This window comes from Chrysemys picta, chromosome 20 (genome assembly GCF_011386835.1).
Source record: "Chrysemys picta bellii isolate R12L10 chromosome 20, ASM1138683v2, whole genome shotgun sequence".
In the NCBI taxonomy this organism is placed as follows: Eukaryota; Metazoa; Chordata; order Testudines; family Emydidae; genus Chrysemys; species Chrysemys picta.
Window position 1 is genome coordinate 9407707 of NC_088810.1, and position 18202 is coordinate 9425908.

At 62.0% G+C, this 18202-nt stretch overlaps 1 protein-coding gene across 5 annotated transcripts in view; it reads left to right on the plus strand.

The window, feature by feature from the left end:
- LOC101936665 (dual specificity tyrosine-phosphorylation-regulated kinase 1B) overlaps nucleotides 1-14372 on the plus strand; it is a 31432-nt gene extending 17060 nt beyond the window's left edge. For 3 of the 5 annotated variants that reach the window (XM_065574437.1, XM_065574440.1, XM_065574439.1), the window contains exons 2-11: nucleotides 3721-3869; nucleotides 4235-4354; nucleotides 4611-4799; nucleotides 5367-5514; nucleotides 6219-6505; nucleotides 7126-7272; nucleotides 8226-8366; nucleotides 9173-9542; nucleotides 11434-11540; nucleotides 12862-14372. In XM_065574437.1, the coding sequence (XP_065430509.1) occupies nucleotides 3721-3869; nucleotides 4235-4354; nucleotides 4611-4799; nucleotides 5367-5514; nucleotides 6219-6505; nucleotides 7126-7272; nucleotides 8226-8366; nucleotides 9173-9542; nucleotides 11434-11540; nucleotides 12862-13281 (2078 nt within the window). In that variant the 3' untranslated portion in view covers nucleotides 13282-14372. Of the gene's footprint in view, nucleotides 1-1356; nucleotides 3376-3720; nucleotides 3870-4234; nucleotides 4355-4610; nucleotides 4800-5366; nucleotides 5515-6218; nucleotides 6506-7125; nucleotides 7273-8225; nucleotides 8367-9172; nucleotides 9543-11433; nucleotides 11541-12861 lie in introns of those variants that run through there. The other 2 variants (XM_065574441.1, XM_065574438.1) reach the window with 2 other exon arrangements.
- Nucleotides 14373-18202: the final 3830 nt, after the last annotated feature.

Below are 18202 nucleotides of genomic sequence, written 5' to 3' on the forward strand. Positions count from 1 at the left end.
GCCAAATGAAATTAATAGGCAGCAGGTTTAAAATAAACAAAAGGAAGTATTTCCTCACACAATGCACAGTCAACCTGTGGAACTCTTTGCCACAGGATGCTGTGAAGGCCAAGACTATAACGGCTCAAAAAAGAACTAGATAAATTCATGGAGGATAGATCCATCATTGGCTATTAGCCAGGATGGGCAGGGATGGTGTCCCTAGCCTCTGTTTGCCAGAAGTTGGGAATGGGCGACGGGATGGATTACTTGATGATTCCCTGTTCTGTTCATTCCCTCTGGGGCACCTGACACTGGCCACTGTAGGAAGACAGGATACTGGGCTAGAGGGACCTTTGGTCTGACTCAGTGTGGCCGTTCTTATGTTCTTATGATAAGTCCAAGAACTCAACAAGATACAAAGAGGGGATTGGCATTTCTGTGGCTAATAGGAATGGCCAGAGAGAACATAATGATATCAAAGTGGGGCAGGGATCTGAAATCAGCTGCTTTGCAGCTTCAGCTGAGCTCTCTGAGACCAGGGTGAGAGCTATTATGGGCACAGGTTATCCCCATCTGCGGCTGCAGGGGGTTTGCACCCTCCTCTGAACAATCTGGTGCTAGCCGAGATGGGATACCTGGATAGACTACTCCTAAGGGCATTCTGCGCCAACAAAATAACAATCCTGCGCACAGTATTCTAAAATTCAGTGCCGATAGGACGGGCTCTTCATTGAACCCGCTGAAGTAAGCGGCTGCATTGCTCTAGGTCTGCTATGGATCTGGCTGGTGGAGGAGAATTTAAGGCCAGAGGGGGTGTGGCTGCACCCAACCCTGACACAGCACCAGGACCAAGCCTGCCCCAGAAACACCCCAGGACCATGTCCCTCCGTGTCATGTGCACCAGGTGTGAGCAGGCAGGCTCAGCCCAGCGGGATTCAAGTGTGTGGGGGGGATCCAGGTGTGGGTTGAGAGGGTTCTGTGTGGGGCAGTCTAGGTGTGAGAGGCGCTCTGGATGCACAGGGGCTTGTTGGGGGGTTCTGAGTGCAATGGTAATGGAACTCTGCAGGGGGTGTGTGTGTCCAGGTGAAGGTGGTTGGGGCTGAGAGGGGCAGGGTGTGGGTGTGATAGAGCTTGGCAGGGGGGGTTGGGTGTGGGGGATTCAGTGGGTGGGGGGTAAAGATGCTGGGAGAGTGGGGCTCAGTGAGGTGAGGATCCAGGTGCAGCCCGCTGGGGCTCGGTAGAATGGGGATCCAGGTGTGGGTGGCTCTTCGGGATGGTTCAGGTGAAGGGGGAGTGGGGCTCGGCAGCAGGATTGTGGGTGGGTGGGGGGGGTGAGGCTCGGCGGGAGGGTCTGAGTATGAGGGGATCTGGATGCATGGGGGATTGGGCAAATGGGGGACAAGCTCCCCGTATAGTGATCCCTTCCCCTGCAGCTGAGGAGCGATGGGTGGGGAGTTTGCAGAGCTTCCTGCAGCCTGGAGAGAAATCTGTGGGTGGGCCTGACCTGGCCCTGGATGCTGTGCAAGGGAAGAGGAAGTCTCATCCTCCCAAGCCCAGCTGGAACTAGGAGCTGAGCCCAGCACAGGGTAGAAGCCAGCAGCTGGGTCTTCCCCAGTCCCGTCCCCTGCCCCACAGTGATTTACCTCTCCGCCGGCTGCCTTGGGCACCCAAAACATACTGCTGGGGAGGGTCGCATGCCGCTCTTGGGGCTTCTCTGTCAGAAAGTCAGTTTTCTGCAGGAAAGCAAAGAAATCTGCAGGGGACATGAATTCTGCACATGCGCAGTGACACAGAATTTCCCCAGGAGTAGTAGATGGGCCTAGGGGCTGATCCACTCTGGCTGCTTCTATGTTCCTATGGCTTTTTCGGGATGCTGGTCAGATGGGGAGAGGAGCTGGGGGTGGGTCCCAGGTCTCTGTTGACCCACAGGGTGGCCTCAAGGCATATGTTGGGGTGTAGAGGCTGGCAGGGAGGAAGGGACTTAAAGCGGATGTTGTAGGAGTATCGTAGGTAGTCCTCCCCTAGGGGGGTGATGCAGGGTTGGGCTGGGACTGGCCTTGTCTGTCCTGTGCCGGGGCTCAGACACACCCTGGCACCCTGCCCCTGCTCTGTGTGGGGGGATCCCAGAGCTGGGGGCTCAGACACGCCCTGGCAACCTACCCCTGCTCTGTGTGGGGGGATCCCAGAGCTGGGGGCCCTGGCACCCTGCTCCTGTGCTGTGTATGGGAGGATCCCAGAGCCGGGGGCTCCATCTTTCCATAGCAATTGGCTCTACTTCCTCCTCACCGCCCCAATCAGCTGCCAGGATTGCCTTGCTCCCTGGGGGTTAAAAATAACCCCAGCAGCTGTGCTGCTTGGGACCCCACCCAGCCTCCCAGCTGGCTCTCCGGTGGCGCTCAGCCAAGTGCTGGAACGGGTCGCAGGGCCCCTCCCCAGGCCTGGCGCACAAGCTCCTCAGCTGGCGCCGGGGCAGCGCAGGACGCAGGGCCCCAATCCCAGCCTACATGAGCTCCTCACCTGGTGCCCGGGTGGTTCACAGGGCCCCAATCCCAGCCTACATGAGCTCCTCGCCTGGTGCCTGGGTGGTTCACAGGGCCCTGATCCCCACATGTGAGCTCCTCGCCTGGTGCCCAGATGGGTCACAGAGACATGATCCCTGGGCGTGAGATCCTCGGTTGGTGCCTGGGTGAATTGCAGGGCCCCGATCCCTGCATGTGAGCCCCTCGACTGGTGACTGGGTGGGTCAAACGGCCCTGATCCCAGTGCGCGAGCTCCTCGGATGGCGCCCAGGCGGGTCACAGGGCCCCGATCCCGGGGCATAAGCTCTTCAGCTGGCACCTGAGCAGGTCACAGGGCCCCGATCCCGGTGCACCAGCTCCTCGCGTAGCACTCAGCGGGTCGTGGGGCCCCAGTCCAGGCGTGCAGGATCCTGGCCCGTGGGTGCCTCAGCTGGCGCGAGGATAGCGTGCCCCAGCCCTGCTCTCTGCTCAGGGGCCTTGATTATTCTGGTGGGTGGGAGAGCGCTGGGGCCCCGCTGGCCCTCAGGGTTTTGACTCTGGTTCCGTTGAGCGATTTAGCTCATATTTTAAAAACAAAATCAAGATGGGAAAAGGCCCCGAAATGAACCCAAAGTCCAGGTGACCATCGTTTGGGGTTGACCAAAACGTTTCCTTCCAAGCAAATTTGTTTCGTTTGACGAGAAAACCCGGCAAAGCTTCAGTTTGGCTTGGAACGGAACCAGATTCATTTGATTTCTTTTCAGTTTTTGCAGCCCCGAACCCCTCCCGTCAGTTGTTCGCTCGGCTCTGGTTGACACCTGGGCCCAGGCTGTGAGCACCAGCCCGGCTGGGACTAGGTCTCCGCAACGCCCAGTCCCTGCACCCGCAAACTAGGGTGCGCTGTTACTTAAGGCTAAGTGGATCCTGGCGGGGCGCAGCTCTGCAGTGGCCATTTGCACCACCTGTGAGCGAGCTGATTGGCAACTAATTTGCGTGTGGCCGTCAGTTGAGCGGGTGGGGGGCGTGGAGCGGCATCCAAGTTGGCAGCTGGGTATGGGGAGGAAGGCTGCTGGGTTGTGTAGTGGGGCGTGGGCACCGAGTTGGGGACTGCACCATGCAGCGGGAGGGGCAGAGGCGTGGGGATCCAGCGGGGAGGGCAGGCGGGCACTTGGGGATCGAGGAATGGCCGCCGGGCCAAGGACTTGCACTGATCCAGTCTCCATCTCTCTCTGCCCCGCAGGTGGCAGCAGCAGCAGTGCAGGATGCCAGCTGCCGCCCGCCAGCCAGCCTGCCTCTCTGGGCGTCTCCCTTCCCACTGAGCCAAACATGTCGAGCCAGCACGGTCATGCCCCCTTCTCCAGCATCCAGTCCATGGCTGATCACCCGCAGGTACCGGCTCTCCCCGCCTCCTCTGGCCTGGGTGCCTAGAGGGGAGGAGCCAGCTCCAGGAGGAGGGATTCTAGATGCACAGGGCCCGGGCTGACCCTTGCCACGAGACAGACAAACAGCCGAGGAGCCCTGGAAGGAGCTGGAGATCCCCCCCCCCCCCCGCCAGGGAGCCCGGCCTCAGTTGGGATACGTCCGGCAGACGGGCTTAGGGCCGGACGCAGGATCCCTGCTGCCCTGGCACAGCCTGGCCGGCGTCATGGGAGGGCACCATGCCAGGAGGGAATAGACGCAGATGAGGGAAGGCAGGGGGTGTGCCCGGGGGGCACCCGTCCCTCGCCGTGACCGCCTGTCCATAATCTCCGCAGATCCTGCCAGACCTGAGCGTCCTGCAGAGGCGAATCCCCCTGACCTTCCGCGACTCGGCCACGGCGCCGCTGCGCAAGCTCTCCGTCGACCTCATCAAAACATACAAGCACATCAATGAGGTGAGCTCACAGGGGTGCGTTGGCACCAATGGGTGGTCTCGCTTTGGGGCAGCACTGCCCCCCCGAGACCACTGTGACGCTGTGCATATTATGGGCCGGCCTGGAGTGCTGGGAATGGGCAAAGCACGGGAGGGGGCCCCCTGGCTTGGGATGCTGGATCCCTGGGGGTTGGCGTGGGCAGGCTCCCAGACCCGGGATGCCGGCTCCCCCTGTGATAGAAGGCCGGTGCTGACTCTGCCCCTGCTCCCCCCCCCAGGTGTACTATGCCAAGAAGAAGCGGCGGGCGCAGCAGGTGCCCCCCGAGGACTCGAGCACCAAGAAGGAGCGCAAGGTGTACAACGAAGGCTACGACGACGACAACTACGATTACATCGTCAAGAGCGGGGAGCGCTGGCTGGAGCGCTACGAGATCGACTCGCTCATCGGCAAGGGCTCCTTTGGCCAGGTCAGCCCCCCAAACCCCGCCGTATCCCCGAAACCCTGCCCTTTCCCCACACCCCTAACCCCTCCGCAACGAGATCGACTCGCTCATCGGCAAGTGCTCCTTCGGCCAGGTCAGCCCCCCAAACCCTGCCGTATTCCCACACTGCCCCCATGTCCCTAACCGCCCGCTACGAGATTGACTCGCTCATCGGCAAGGGCTCCTTCAACTAGGTCAGCCTCCAAAACCCGCCAAACCCCCAAAACCCCGCCAGACCCCCAGACTGCCCCCATATCCCTAGCCCCCTGCTACAAGATCGACTCACTCATTGGCAAGGGCTCTTTCAGCCAGCTCAGCCCCTGACCCCCCTGAATCTCCGCTGTACCCCTAATCCCCCCCAACCCCTGCCGTACCCTCTTCCCCCCTTCCTAATTCCCTGCTATGAAATCAACTCATTGGTCATCAAGGCCTCCTTCACACAGCTGAGAGCTACCTGCATCTGTCACATCCACCCCCAGTACTGGTCTGACCCCTCCCCTTTCCCCACCCTGAGTCAGGCTGTCCCCCCAACAGCGCTCTGTCCCCCCCCAGGTGGTGAAGGCGTACGACCACCACGACCAGGAGTGGGTGGCCATTAAGATCATCAAGAACAAGAAGGCATTTCTGAACCAGGCCCAGATCGAGCTGCGGCTGCTGGAGCTCATGAACCAGCATGATACAGAGATGAAATACTACATCGGTGAGTGGGGAAGAAGTTGGGGGGCTGGGGGAACAATGGTGAGGGCTGGGATGTTGGGGGGCCAGGTCATATGTTGGGGAGAGGGGAGGTATCTGGGAGCTGGCATGTACCAGGAGCCCGGGTGTATGTTGGAGGGGTGGGGCATATGTCAGGGAGTGGGAGGTATGTCAGGGGGCTGGGGCATACATTGGGGAGTGGGGGCGTATATCAGAGTGGGGAGAATGTCCGGGGCTCAGGTGTATGTGGGGAGACTTGGGGCATATGTTAGGGAGTGGGGGGGGGGTTTGTCAGGGAGCGGGGGGCATACGTGGGGAGCTGAAGTTTGTTGGGGAGTGGGAGGTTGTTGGGGGGAGGGGCATATGTTGGGGAATGGGGGGATTTTGGAGGGCTGGGATATGTATCCGGGAGTGGGGGGAACATCAGGGGGCCATCATGTACCTGTGGGCTAGGGCATCTGTTGGGGAGTGGGGGGGATGTTGGGGAGCAGGGGGACCTATATCGGGGGGCTGGGGTGTAGATTGAGGAGTGGGGGGATGTTGGAGGGCCGGGGCAGATGTGGGGGGAGCTGGGGAGGTTATACTGAGGACTGCTCCTCTTCTCGTTGTGCCGTGTTGGGGGAACTAAACACGTCCGTAAGGTTGGGGGTTGCGGTGGAGGGGAAGTGCCCCCCTGGCTGTCCCTCACAGTCCCTCCCCCTCCCCCAGTGCACCTGAAGCGCCACTTCATGTTCCGGAGCCACCTGTGCCTGGTGTTCGAGCTGCTCTCCTACAACCTGTACGACTTGCTGCGCAACACCAACTTCCGCGGTGTCTCGCTCAACCTCACCCGCAAGTTTGCCCAGCAGCTGTGCACGGCGCTGCTCTTCCTGGCCACCCCCGAGCTCAGCATCATCCACTGCGACCTCAAGCCCGAGAACATCCTGCTCTGCAACCCCAAGCGCAGCGCCATCAAGATCGTCGACTTCGGCAGCTCCTGCCAGCTGGGCCAGCGGGTGAGTACGCCGGCCCCATCCTCGAGCTGCAGCCCCGCCCCCTGTGCAATGCCCCAGCCCCGCCCCCTGAGCCATAGGCCCCTCCCTCCGGTGTCATGACCCCGTCCCCTCTCTGCAACCCCAAGCCCAGCGCCATCAAGATTGTCGACTTCGGCAGCTCCTGCCAGCGGTGAGAGCGCCGGCCTCGCCCCCAAACCACGGCCCCACCCCCAAGCTGCGGCCCCTGTGCCATAGCCCCACCCCTGTGCCAAGGCCCCACCCGTGCCCCCTGCCCTGCAACCCCAAGTGCAGCACCCTCAAGATTGTTGACTTCGGCAGCTTCTGCCAGCAGGGAGTGTGCTTAGCCCTGCCTCACCCGTCCCCTAACCCCACTCTGGGGGGACAGCCTGCCCCACCCCTACCTCATCCCCACTGCCAGATCCGCACACCCCTGCTTTAGTGGTTACAGCAGGGGAGGCTGGGAGTCAGGACATGGGTTCTCCCTCAGCTCTGGGAGGAGCATAGGGACTAGTTAGAGCAGAGAGGGGCTGGGAACCAGGACCGGGTTCTATCCCTGCTCTGGGATGTATTTCCCAGCAAAGCACATCAGGGGCTCATCACGCTGCCCGTCATCTCCACAGATCTACCAGTACATCCAGAGCCGCTTCTACCGCTCGCCGGAGGTGCTGCTGGGCATGCCCTACGACCTGGCCATCGACATGTGGTCTCTGGGCTGCATCCTGGTGGAGATGCACACGGGGGAGCCTCTCTTCAGCGGCTCCAACGAGGTGAGGGATGGGAGAGGGAATTGCCACTGGGGCTGTGCCAATGGGCAGAGACCGAGGGCCACATCCCTTCTCTAGGTGGGAGGGGAAAACAGGCTCTATCGACGGTGAGGGGAGGACCATGGTGCATCATGGGAGCTTTTGTTTGGGGGCCTTGGGCCAAGCTCCCTGACTGGACTGCATCTCCCAGGATGCACCCCATCACTTCATCAGAGCAGAGCATCATGGAACATGTAGTCCTGCCAGGGAGCTCAGCTCAAAGAGGGGGAAATGGGAGCACAAGCCATATAAACTATATCTCCCATGAGGCACCTTGTTGCTTGTTTGGAGGGGGGGGGGAGTGCCATGGTGCATCATGGGAGACGTAGTCCATCCAAGGAGCTCCTCTCAGAGGGGAGGATGGGAGCCCAAGCACATGAACATCATCTCCCGTGAGGCACCTGTGGAAGGGCAGTTTAATGATGAACGCTCAAAACAAAAAGAACGAGACGTACTTGTGGCACCTTAGAGACTAACAAATTTATTTGGGCATAAGCTTTTGTGGGCTAAAACCCACAAGTACTTTTTGCTGATACCGACTGACATGGCTACCGCTCTGAAACTCAAAACGAAGCGTGTTTGGTTCATTTCAGCAAACTGAACTATTTAGAGTGGGGTGGAACCAGCCCCAGTGTATCCTGCTTGGCTCCCCTGCTACCCCCCCCCCCCCCACGGAAATGGGAAAAGTTTTGGCAAAATGCAAACTTTTGCCCCCAGGGAAATTTTCAGTTTTTGAAGGAACCACGTTTCCATAGAGAAATCCTCTGGGCGGAAAAGTCCCAGCTGGTGGCAATCAGGATGTCACCCCTTCCTGGGGTGAGAGGCTGGGCGCGGGTGCCCTCATAACAGGAGGGAGCGGGGCTGGGTGGGGCAAGGCTGGCACGGGCGTCCCATGACGCGTCCCTTCCTCCCTGCAGGCAGACCAGATGAACAGGATTGTGGAGGTCCTGGGGCTGCCGCCCCCACACATGCTGGAGCAGGCGCCGAAGGCCCGGAAATACTTCGACAAGCTGCCCGAGGGGGGCTGGGCCCTCAAGAAGAACAAGGAGGTCAAAAAGGTAATGGGGGCCCTGGGGTCCTCACCCCATGGTCCTGAACTCCCCTCCCGCCCCCGCAGGATCTCTGTTTTCCCCATGCACCTTTTCCTGCCATGCTGGCCCCGATGCCAAGCCCTCCCCCATGCTGCTGGGATCACCGTGCCTCCATGCTACCCCTGCCCCCGTGAGCCACCCTATATCCTGCACTGCTCCCTAGCCCCCGCCACCAGGAACCCCGCTCCCCTGGGGCACCAGCTACCTGTGCATTGTCCTTCATCTGCATTTCCCCCACAGTGCCCCCCGACTGCTGAGATTCCCATGTCCCCACTGCTGCCCCTCACTGCCTCTCCCACGCCCCACTCCATCCCCGCCCTGCTGGGTCCCCCCCCAGGTTCCCTGCATCTCACCCCACATCCCCAACCTGCGTCTGCTGCATGCTACGCCACCCACCCCATCCCTGCTCTGCTGGGATCCCCACAACCCCTCTCTGCCCTGCTGGGATCCCCGTGTCATTCCACCCCCCCCCCCCCCCCCCATGTCTTCTGTGCTCTCCACCGCCCTGCCGGGATCCCCGCATCTCCCTCCTACCCCTCCCATCCCTGCCCTGGTGTCTGTCCCCCTGCCTCCCCGACCCTGTCTCTCCTATACTCTTCCCCACCCTGCTGGGATCCCCCCCGCCACCTGCCGAGATACCTACAGGTCCACCCTGGCTGGACTCCTGCATCTCTCCTCTCCTCCTTCCTCTCCCATGCCCTGCAGGACCCCTGCCTCTCTTCCCCCACCAGGATCCCAGCCGGGCCCCCTTGCTAAACATGTTTCCCTTGCAGGAATACAAGGTGCCGGGCACACGGCGGCTGCACGAGGTGTTGGGGGTGGAGAGCGGCGGACCCGGGGGGCGCCGGGCGGGCGAGCAGGGCCACTTGCCCTCGGACTACCTGAAGTTCAAGGACCTCGTGCTGCGCATGCTGGACTACGAGCCGCGCAGCCGGATCACGCCCTTCTACGCCCTGCAGCACAACTTCTTCAAGAAGACCAGCGATGAGGGCACCAACACCAGCAACAGCAACTCCACCAGCCCGGCCATGGAGCACAGCCACAGCACCAGTACCACCAGCTCCGTCTCCAGCTCGGGTACGGCCCCGATCCCCTGTCCCGGCCCCTGGTTCCCCAGCACCGCCAGCTCCGTCTCCAGCTCGGGTACGGCCCCGATCCCCTGTCCCGGCCCCCGATCACCAGTACCACCAGCTCCGTCTCCAGCTCGGAAACGGCCCCAATCCCCTGTCCCGGCCCCTGGTTCCCCAGCTCCGTCTCCAGCTCAGGAATGGCCCCGATCCCCTGTCCCGGCCCCCGGTTCCCCCGCACCACCAGTTCCGTCTCCAGCTCGGGTACGGCCCCGATCCCTGTCCCGGCCCCCGATCCACCAGTACCACCAGCTCCGTCTCCAGCTCGGAAAGGCCCCAATCCCCTGTCCCGGCCCCCGGTTCCCCAGCACCACCAGCTCCGTCTCCAGCTCGGGAACGGCCCCGATCCCCTGTCCCGGCCCCCGGTTCCCCAGCACCACCAGCTCTGTCTTCAGCTCGGGAACAACCCCGATCCCCTGTCCCGGCCCCCGGTTCCCCAGCACCACCAGCTCCGTCTCCAGCTTGGATAGGGCCCCCAGTGCCCAGCCCCCAATCCTCTACCTCAGGCCCCCAATCTCATGGCACCAGTACCAGCAGCTCCGTCTCCAGCTTGTGTGCAGCCCCCTGTGTCCCGCCCGTGATCCCCCAGCACCAGTGTGACAGGATCTCTGGGGTGCAGCCTGGACTGTGGGATCGCTGTGCCCCCTTAACTCCCCAGCTTGAGCTGTCTCTCACAATGCCTTGCTAATGACAAGCAGCAACCCCCTCCAGGTGCTGGGGTCACTCAGCACACCAGCATGTGGAGCCCCACACCCAGCTAGATTGCATGAATGCCCCAGAGCCGTTCATCAATCACACAGAGAAAGGCACCAGCCAAATCCCCCCAGCTCCCAGCCTTGTACCCCAGAATATACCATCCTGCACTGCTCAAGACGAGCAGTGCAAATTTATTAATTGGTTCACCACTTCCACAGTGGAAAGTGGATACACACCAGCCTTTGTACACCTGAGCAGAATCACCAAACACTTCAGGCAAACTCACTGGTAAAGATAAACAGCAAAACATGTTTATTGACCACAAAAGATAGATTTTAAGTGATTATAAGTGATAAGCAAAAAGTCAGGGTTAGTTACCAAAAAGAACAAAATTAGCACATAATCGAATCTTAAACCTGTAAGACACTAGGCAGTATTTAGATCAAGCAGTTTTCTCAACCCACTGGATGTTACAGTTCATACTACATGGGTTTCACCCTTGAAACTTGGGCCAGTCTCCTCTGTTGGAGTCTTCAGTCTTCTCAGTGTCCTTGTTGCTTGCAGTGCAGGTGGGGGCAGGAGAAAGGCCCAACATGGGGCCCCTGTGTCTGTTTTATACCCTCAGTCCCATGTGCTTGGGGAGCACAAGTCCAGGCATGTCTGGGGTTATTGCTGAGTCACCAGGCAAGGTTGAGCAATTCCCCTGGTGTGGCCTTGTGTAGGTGAGTCATTGCGTTGTAGCTCCCTTGCTGGACAATGGCTGCTGATGGGTTGTTTGACACCTGCCCAGCGTTGGTTATCGCCCTGGTTAGTGTCTCTGGGGAGCTAGTATCTGGGTGCTTCCCAAACCCACAGCCGATTTCAGTGACAATCATACAACACAATTCTCAAAACTTCATGTGCATTCATGATAGAACAGTGGGTTTCAGCAAATCAGCACCTTTCCCATGATGCCTTACAAGACATGCTTTATATGCGATATCACAATTATAAACAAATGTTGAATATGGGGGTCACAGGGATCACCCCTGGGGTGTAGAGTGTCACAACCACAAGTTCCATCTCCAGCTTGGGTATGGCCCAGACTCCCTGCCCCAGCCCTGGTACAGCTCCTGACCCACCAGCATTGCCAGCTTCATCTCATGCTCTGTACGGCCTCCAGATCCTTCAGCCCTGGAACCGGCACTGACAGCCTCTTTCTCCTCCCACAGGCGGCTCCAGTGGCTCTTCCAATGACAACCGCAACTACCGCTACAGCAACCGCTACTACGCCAGCACGGTCGCCGCCCACACCGACTGCGAGATGCAGAGCCCCCAGGTACGGCCCCTAGCCCCCCCTGCCGCCCACGCCGACTGCGAGATGCAGAGCCCCCAGGTACGGCCCCTAGCCCCCCCTGCCGCCCACGCCGACTGCGAGATGCAGAGCCCCCAGATACGGCCCCTAGCCCCCCCTGCCGCCCACGCCGACTGCGAGATGCAGAGCCCCCAGGTACGGCCCCTAGCCCCCCCTGCCGCCCACGCCGACTGCGAGATGCAGAGCCCCCAGGTACGGCCCCCTAACACCCCCCTGCTGTTCACACCGACTGCAAGATGCAGAGCCCCCAGGTACGGCCCCTAGCCCCCCCTGCCGCCCACAGCCGACTGCGAGATGCAGAGCCCCCAGGTACGGCCCCCTAACACCCCCTGCCGCCCACGCCGACTGCGAGATGCAGAGCCCCCAGGTACGGCCCCTAGCCCCCCCTGCCGCCCACGCCGACTGCGAGATGCAGAGCCCCCAGGTACGGCCCCTAGCCCCCCCGCCGCCCACGCCGACTGCGAGATGCAGAGCCCCCAGGTACGGCCCCCTAACACCCCCCTGCTGTTCACACCGACTGCAAGATGCAGAGCCCCCAGGTACGGCCCCTAGCCCCCCCTGCCGCCCACGCCGACTGCGAGATGCAGAGCCCCCAGGTACGGCCCCCTAACACCCCCCTGCTGTTCACACCGACTGCGAGATGCAGAGCCCCCAGGTACGGCCCCCTAACACCCCCCTGCTGTTCACACCGACTGCGAGATGCAGAGCCCCCAGGTACGGCCCCTAGCCCCCCCGCCACCCACGCCGACTGCAAGATGCAGAGCCCCCAGGTACGGCCCCCTAACACCCCCCTGCTGTTCACACCGACTGCGAGATGCAGAGCCCCCAGGTACGGCCCCTAGCCCCCCCTGCCGCCCATGCCGACTGCGAGATGCAGAGCCCCCAGGTACGTCCCCTAGCCCCCCCGCCGCCCACGCCGACTGCGAGATGCAGAGCCCCCAGGTACGGCCCCCTAACACCCCGCTGCTGTTCACACCGACTGCGAGATGCAGAGCCCCCAGGTACGCCCCCCCCGCCGCCCACACCGACTGCAAGATGCAGAGCCCCCAGGTACAGCCCCCATGCCATCCACACTGACTGCAAGATGCAGAGCCACAGGCCTGACCCCCCTGTCCCCTACCCTCTCAATCCCACCACCACAGGTACGCCAGGTACGGCCCCCTTGCTCCCCACTGCCCACACTGACTATGAGTTGCTGACACCCCCAGCTTATCCCCTCCCTGCCCCTTTAGCCCGTCCCCAGCCCTACTCCCCTCACCGCTGGCGTCTCTCTCTCTTTCCTCAGGCTCCTCCCCAGCAGCAGCAACCGCGCCTCTGGGCCGGGGGGGATGTCCCGGCGCCGCCCAGCGATGGCTACCCGCCGATCTTACCTCACAAGCCCACGCCCAGCCAGCCGGCGGCACCGCACTTCCACGGGGCGGGCCCGCACCCGCTCTTCCAGCCGGCCGGGCGCACCCACTACCACCGCCCGCCCGTCTCACCCCACGGCCCCGAGTGCATGGAGTTGGGCCCGGGCCCCCGGCACCTGGACTGCGCCCCTTTCGGCTCGTCAGCCTTCCGGACTAGAGCGGCGGTGGGGGGGCGGGCGGGCGAGGGGGGGCTGCCGCTGGCCTACCCCCCCCACCTGCGCAGCCGGGCGGAGCCCGAGGACTCGGCGCCCATGCTGGGCGTGTGCGTCCCGCAGAGCACGGCAGCCAGCTCTTGATGACTCCTCAAGCCATAACGCTCTTAGGATGCGCCGCCCGGCGGGGGGCGGGCACGGTGCCCACGGATCTTCACAGCCCCGCAAGCTGGCGCCGCCCGCCACCCCCACCTCCATCCCGGGAGCCGGTGCTGCCCGCCGCCCCCCTGCCTCTGGGAGCTGGCCCTGCCCACCACAACCCCCAGGGGGTGGCAACACTCATGGCACCCTGCCCTGCCCCGGAGCCAGCACCGCCCACGGTCTCTGACCCACCCACCTCCAAGCCACCGCGGCCCTTGTTCTCCCATAGAGCCAGCCCCATGCCCACAGCCCTCTGCCCCCCCAAGCCAGTGCCACCCCTGCTATCCCATAGCCAGCAGAGCCAGTGCCCCTGTGGTTGCCTGGAGCTGGCACTGCCCTTGCCCCCCAGACTCCCCACGGCCCGGAGCTGGCACTGCCCCTCCCTCGTGTCCATCTGGTTCCTACTGTAAGTGGTTCCTTGTTAACACTGGCTCCCTGGGCCGGGTGGGCGCTGGGGGGCCGCCGGCTGGACAGAGGGACCCTCTGCACTTCACGGACTGACGGCCAGGCTGCCCGCCCCACTGTCCAACTGGAATTGCTGCTAAAACCGCCCCCTGCCCCGGGCAGCAGGGCCCTAGCCAATATTTATAGACCCCGGCCCCTCCCACCATGGAGAAGGAGCGCCCTGATCCCCCCCTCCCATGTCCTGCTGGGAGAGCCCCATGCCCCTCTTGCCCTGCCCCACCCTCCTCCCCCTCCAGGGTGGTGTGAGCCTCTTCCCCTCTTGCCCTGCCCCCCGGGGATGAGCCCTGTGCCCCGTGGTCCGACACCCCGGCACTGGTGTGGCAGCGAGCCGGGCCGGCCGTGTGGCCCCAGCGTGGCCGTGGTGGCCCCGTGCCCGCTGGCTGCCCCCTCTCCGTGGCTCGTGCTGTACTGTTTGTCTTTAATTTATTGTACCAAAGACGGTGCGCGGCTTCCCCTGGAGAGGCCGGAGGGGCTGCCCCGTCGGGCCCTCCCGGCACGGCCCCTGCGCTCGCCGCTGGACCCGGGGTCTCTGCTTTGGAGGGGGTGGTGAATAAAATAGTGACAGCAGCTCCACCGGCTCCCGGTCCCTCTGCTGGTGTCTTCCGCCCGCGGGCAGCCTGGAGACCTGCTTGCTGCTGCCAGCTCTGGGCACTGAATCACTCGGGCGAGGGGACGGGGAGAGGGTGAGCCTTCATATATCTGCTATGGCTGGTTAGACTGTGAGCTCCTTGGGGCAGGGACTGGCCCAAGGGGGCCCTGATCTCAGCTGGGGCAGGGCCTGTCTCTCGCTGTGTCTGGGCAGCGCCTGGCACAATGGGGCACTGATCTACGCTGAGACACAGCCTCTCTTGGTGTGTGTCTGCGCAGCGCCTGGCATGACGGGGCCCTAATGCTAACGAGTCTGGCAGGGGAATGGGCAAGATCGTGGGGTAGTTTGGAGACATTGCTGTGGGAAAGAAGCCAAATGTAAAAGCCAAATGTAAAACTTCCTCACTGTGCCAGGGATGCCCTTGGCAGCTCCCTCCCCCGCCCCCGTTGGCAGCTGATGGCTTGGAGACCCTAATGCCAGGACTGGGCACCACCTGTCTGGCCCTGCCAACGAGCTGGGGCAGCCCTAGCGCTTGGAGCCTGCTCTCAGGGGGGATTGATTTCCCCCCCCCCAGGGGAGTCTTGTCCCTTGGGGGGCACAGTGTCCTGCTGGTGTCTGCCATCACCCACGGAGAGGCCTCCCTGCTGGGGTCCACACTGTGGGGCAGGGGACGCTGGCCTGCACTGGAGACTGGAGGTGATTCATGGCAACTGGTGGATCCAAAGCTGCCCCCCACGTGGCAGCTGGACACGTGTGCACGTTGCCAGGGGCCTGCTCTGTGTGTCTCCTGCAATGCTCATGGAGAGTAGCCACCAAGCCCCAGAGCAGGTAGGTCCTTCTGGCCTGACCGTCCCGGAGCTGGGCGAGTTCAGGTCCCCGCTCCAGCCGGCCCAGGGTGCTGGATGAGATATCTGACTTCTGGAGCCATGGGTCCCATGTTGCTAGAAGAGCTGGGGACCAGCCCTTGGGGCTGCTCTGAAATTGGCCAGCCAAGCTGTGTCTGGCAGGAGAACGGGGCTTGTGTCACCGGTAGAGATCTGGGCTGGTTTGGTGAAGTGCTGCCTCTGTGCTGTGTCATGGGAGCAGTAGTTCAATTCTGTTCTTTTTGGGCTGGACCACATCTTCCATGATGCACTGCAGCCTCACTGCTTGTTTAATGCATTGTGGGAGATGTAGTTTGGCTGGCTCATGCCCCCTTTCTCCTATGGAATATACTCCACATTGATAGTATATTAGACTACAACTCCCAAGATGCACTGTGGTGGCTGAGTGAGAGGGATGCTTCATGGGAAAAGTCGTCCAGCTCATGGAGAATGGGGGAGGGGTCAGACTGAGAGGCACCTGAACTACAATTCCCGTGATGCACTCTGGGGCTGAGCCACAGGGGAGTGGTGCATCATGGGGGCTATAGGTTGGATGGCTCATGTCCCCATTCTTGTGTGGAATGCACTCCCCATTGGTAGTATTTCTCCAATGATACACTGTGTTCTTTTGAGAGACTACAACTCCCAAGATGCACTGTCGTGGCTGAACAAGAGGGGTGCATCATGGGAAATATAGTGCTGCAACAAAGCCCAGCTCATGGGGAATGTGAGGCAGCTGAACTACAACTCCCATGAGGCACTGGGGCTGAGCCAGAGAGGAGAGGTGTATCATGGGAGTTGTAGTTCGAATGGGTCGTGCCCCCATTTTCCTCCTAGGGGAAGTATTTCCTGTAAACAGTCTATTGACCATGTACTCTATCCTCTCCACAAGAAGGGAGATAACTCTGGGGGCAGAGCCAGAGGGGAGACTGGTGCATCATGGGAGATGTAGCCCAGCTAAAGTGCCCAGCCCAGAGAGGAGAATGGGAGTGTGATGCACCTGAACTAGACGTCTAGACATGGGGCACCATGACATGCTATTTCTGATTTTTTTGTATGGCCAAAAATTGAAATTCTGTAGGGAAATCCCCCCCACCCCCTGCCGTTGGGCAGCTCTAGTGCCAGCTGCAGGCGCCACTGTGCCCCAGTGGTAGGGTTACCATATTTTGTGCCTCCAAATGGAGGACACTCCCCGGCCCCAGCCCCGCCCAACCCCGCCCCCTCCCCAAAGTCTCCGCCCCTCCCCTGCTTCCCGCGAATATTTGATTCGCGGGAAGCCTGAAGCAGGTAAGGGGAGTGTGGGGGGAGGAGGCGCGGCCCAGGCTGGCCCCCCGGCGTTTCCAGCCTGGGTCAGCTCGGGCCCCGGCCGACCACCCCCGGCGGCCCGGCGCACCCCCCAGCTCCCCGCCGGCCCAGCTGACCGGCTCCCCGCCGGCCCGGCCGACCCGGCTCCCCGCCGGCCCGGCTCCCCGCCGGCCCGCCTGACCCGGCTCCCCGCCGGCCCGGCTGACCGGCTCCCCGCGGGCCCGGCTCCCCGCGGGCCCGGCTGACCCGGCTCCCCGCGGGCCCGGCTCCCCGCGGGCCTGGCTCCCCGCGGGCCCGGCTGACCCGGCTCCCCGCCGGCCTGGCTGACCGGCTCCCCGCGGGCCCGGCTCCCCGCCGGCCCGGCTGACCTCCCGATTTTCCCGGACATGCCCGGCTTTTGGGGATTTCCCCCCGGACGGGGATTTGAGCCGGACATGTCCGGGAAAATCCGGACGTATGGTAACCCTACCCAGTGGAGATGCTGCTGTTTGTTCTTTGGAGAAACGGCAGGGGTGATGTTTCCAGCCCCCACTTGTGTGTGTGGGGGGCAGCCTTGGGGGACTGCTGGTGTCTGGGACTGGCAGCACTGAGCTGCAGCCATAAGAACAGCCAGACTGGGTCAGACCAAAGGTCCATCGAACCCAGTACCCTGTCTTCTGACAGTGGCCAGTGCCAGGTGCCCCAGAGGGAATGAACAGAACAGGGAATCATCAAGTGATCCATCCCCTGTCATCCATTCCCAGCTTCTGGCAAACAGGCTAGGGACAGCACCCCTGCCCATCCTGACTAATAGCCACTGATGGACCTATCCTCCAGGAACTTATCTAGTTCTTTTTTGAACCCTGTTATTGTCTTGGTCTTCACCACTTCCCCTGGCAAGGAGTTCCACAGGTTGACAGCCAGCCCAGAGGACTGGGAGCAGGTGTTGGCAGCAGCTGCTTGGAGTTTGCCAGCAGCTGAAGTCTTCCTAGCTGGGATGGAGTCAGTGGCTTCAACCTGCCTGGGGCCTGCCCCCCGGGGGGACAGGTTTCTCTGAGGGCCAGGGGCTGCCCACCAGCCTGGACTAAAGAGGCCAGGACTCTGGCAGGCTGCAACACCCCTGTTCCCAGCACTCATGGGGGGCTCTAGCCCAGCTAGTGTGGGGCAGCACCTGCCCTAGTATCCTGGCGCTGGCTGACCCAGTAGCTTTGAGTTGGGGTGAGTGCAGCAGGCAGGGGTTCGGATATGTGGCTGATGGGCATCTGCCCCTTGACCACCCCAGTGCTGGAGCCCACCCAGAGACATGGCAGAGCCCTGTATAACCTGACCCCCTGAGACATACCAAGGCCCCTTATAATCCCCCACCCCTCAATGTGTGTTCCTGTATAACCCCTGCAGAGGTACAGCAGGGCCCTGTATATCCCCTGCCCCCCTCCCAGACACTTCAGTCCCATGTAGTCTCCCTCCCCCAGCAGACACTCCAGGGCCCCATATAAACCCCAATCACCCCAGAGGTGCCCCATATACCCCCTGCCCCCATGAGGTACGTCAGGGCCCCGTAACCCCCCTTTGCTCACATGTGAAGGAGAATGTTAGCAATCAGACAGATTTTCCCCAGTGCAGGTGAGTAACCATTGGAACAAACTCCCCAGGGCAGTGGTGG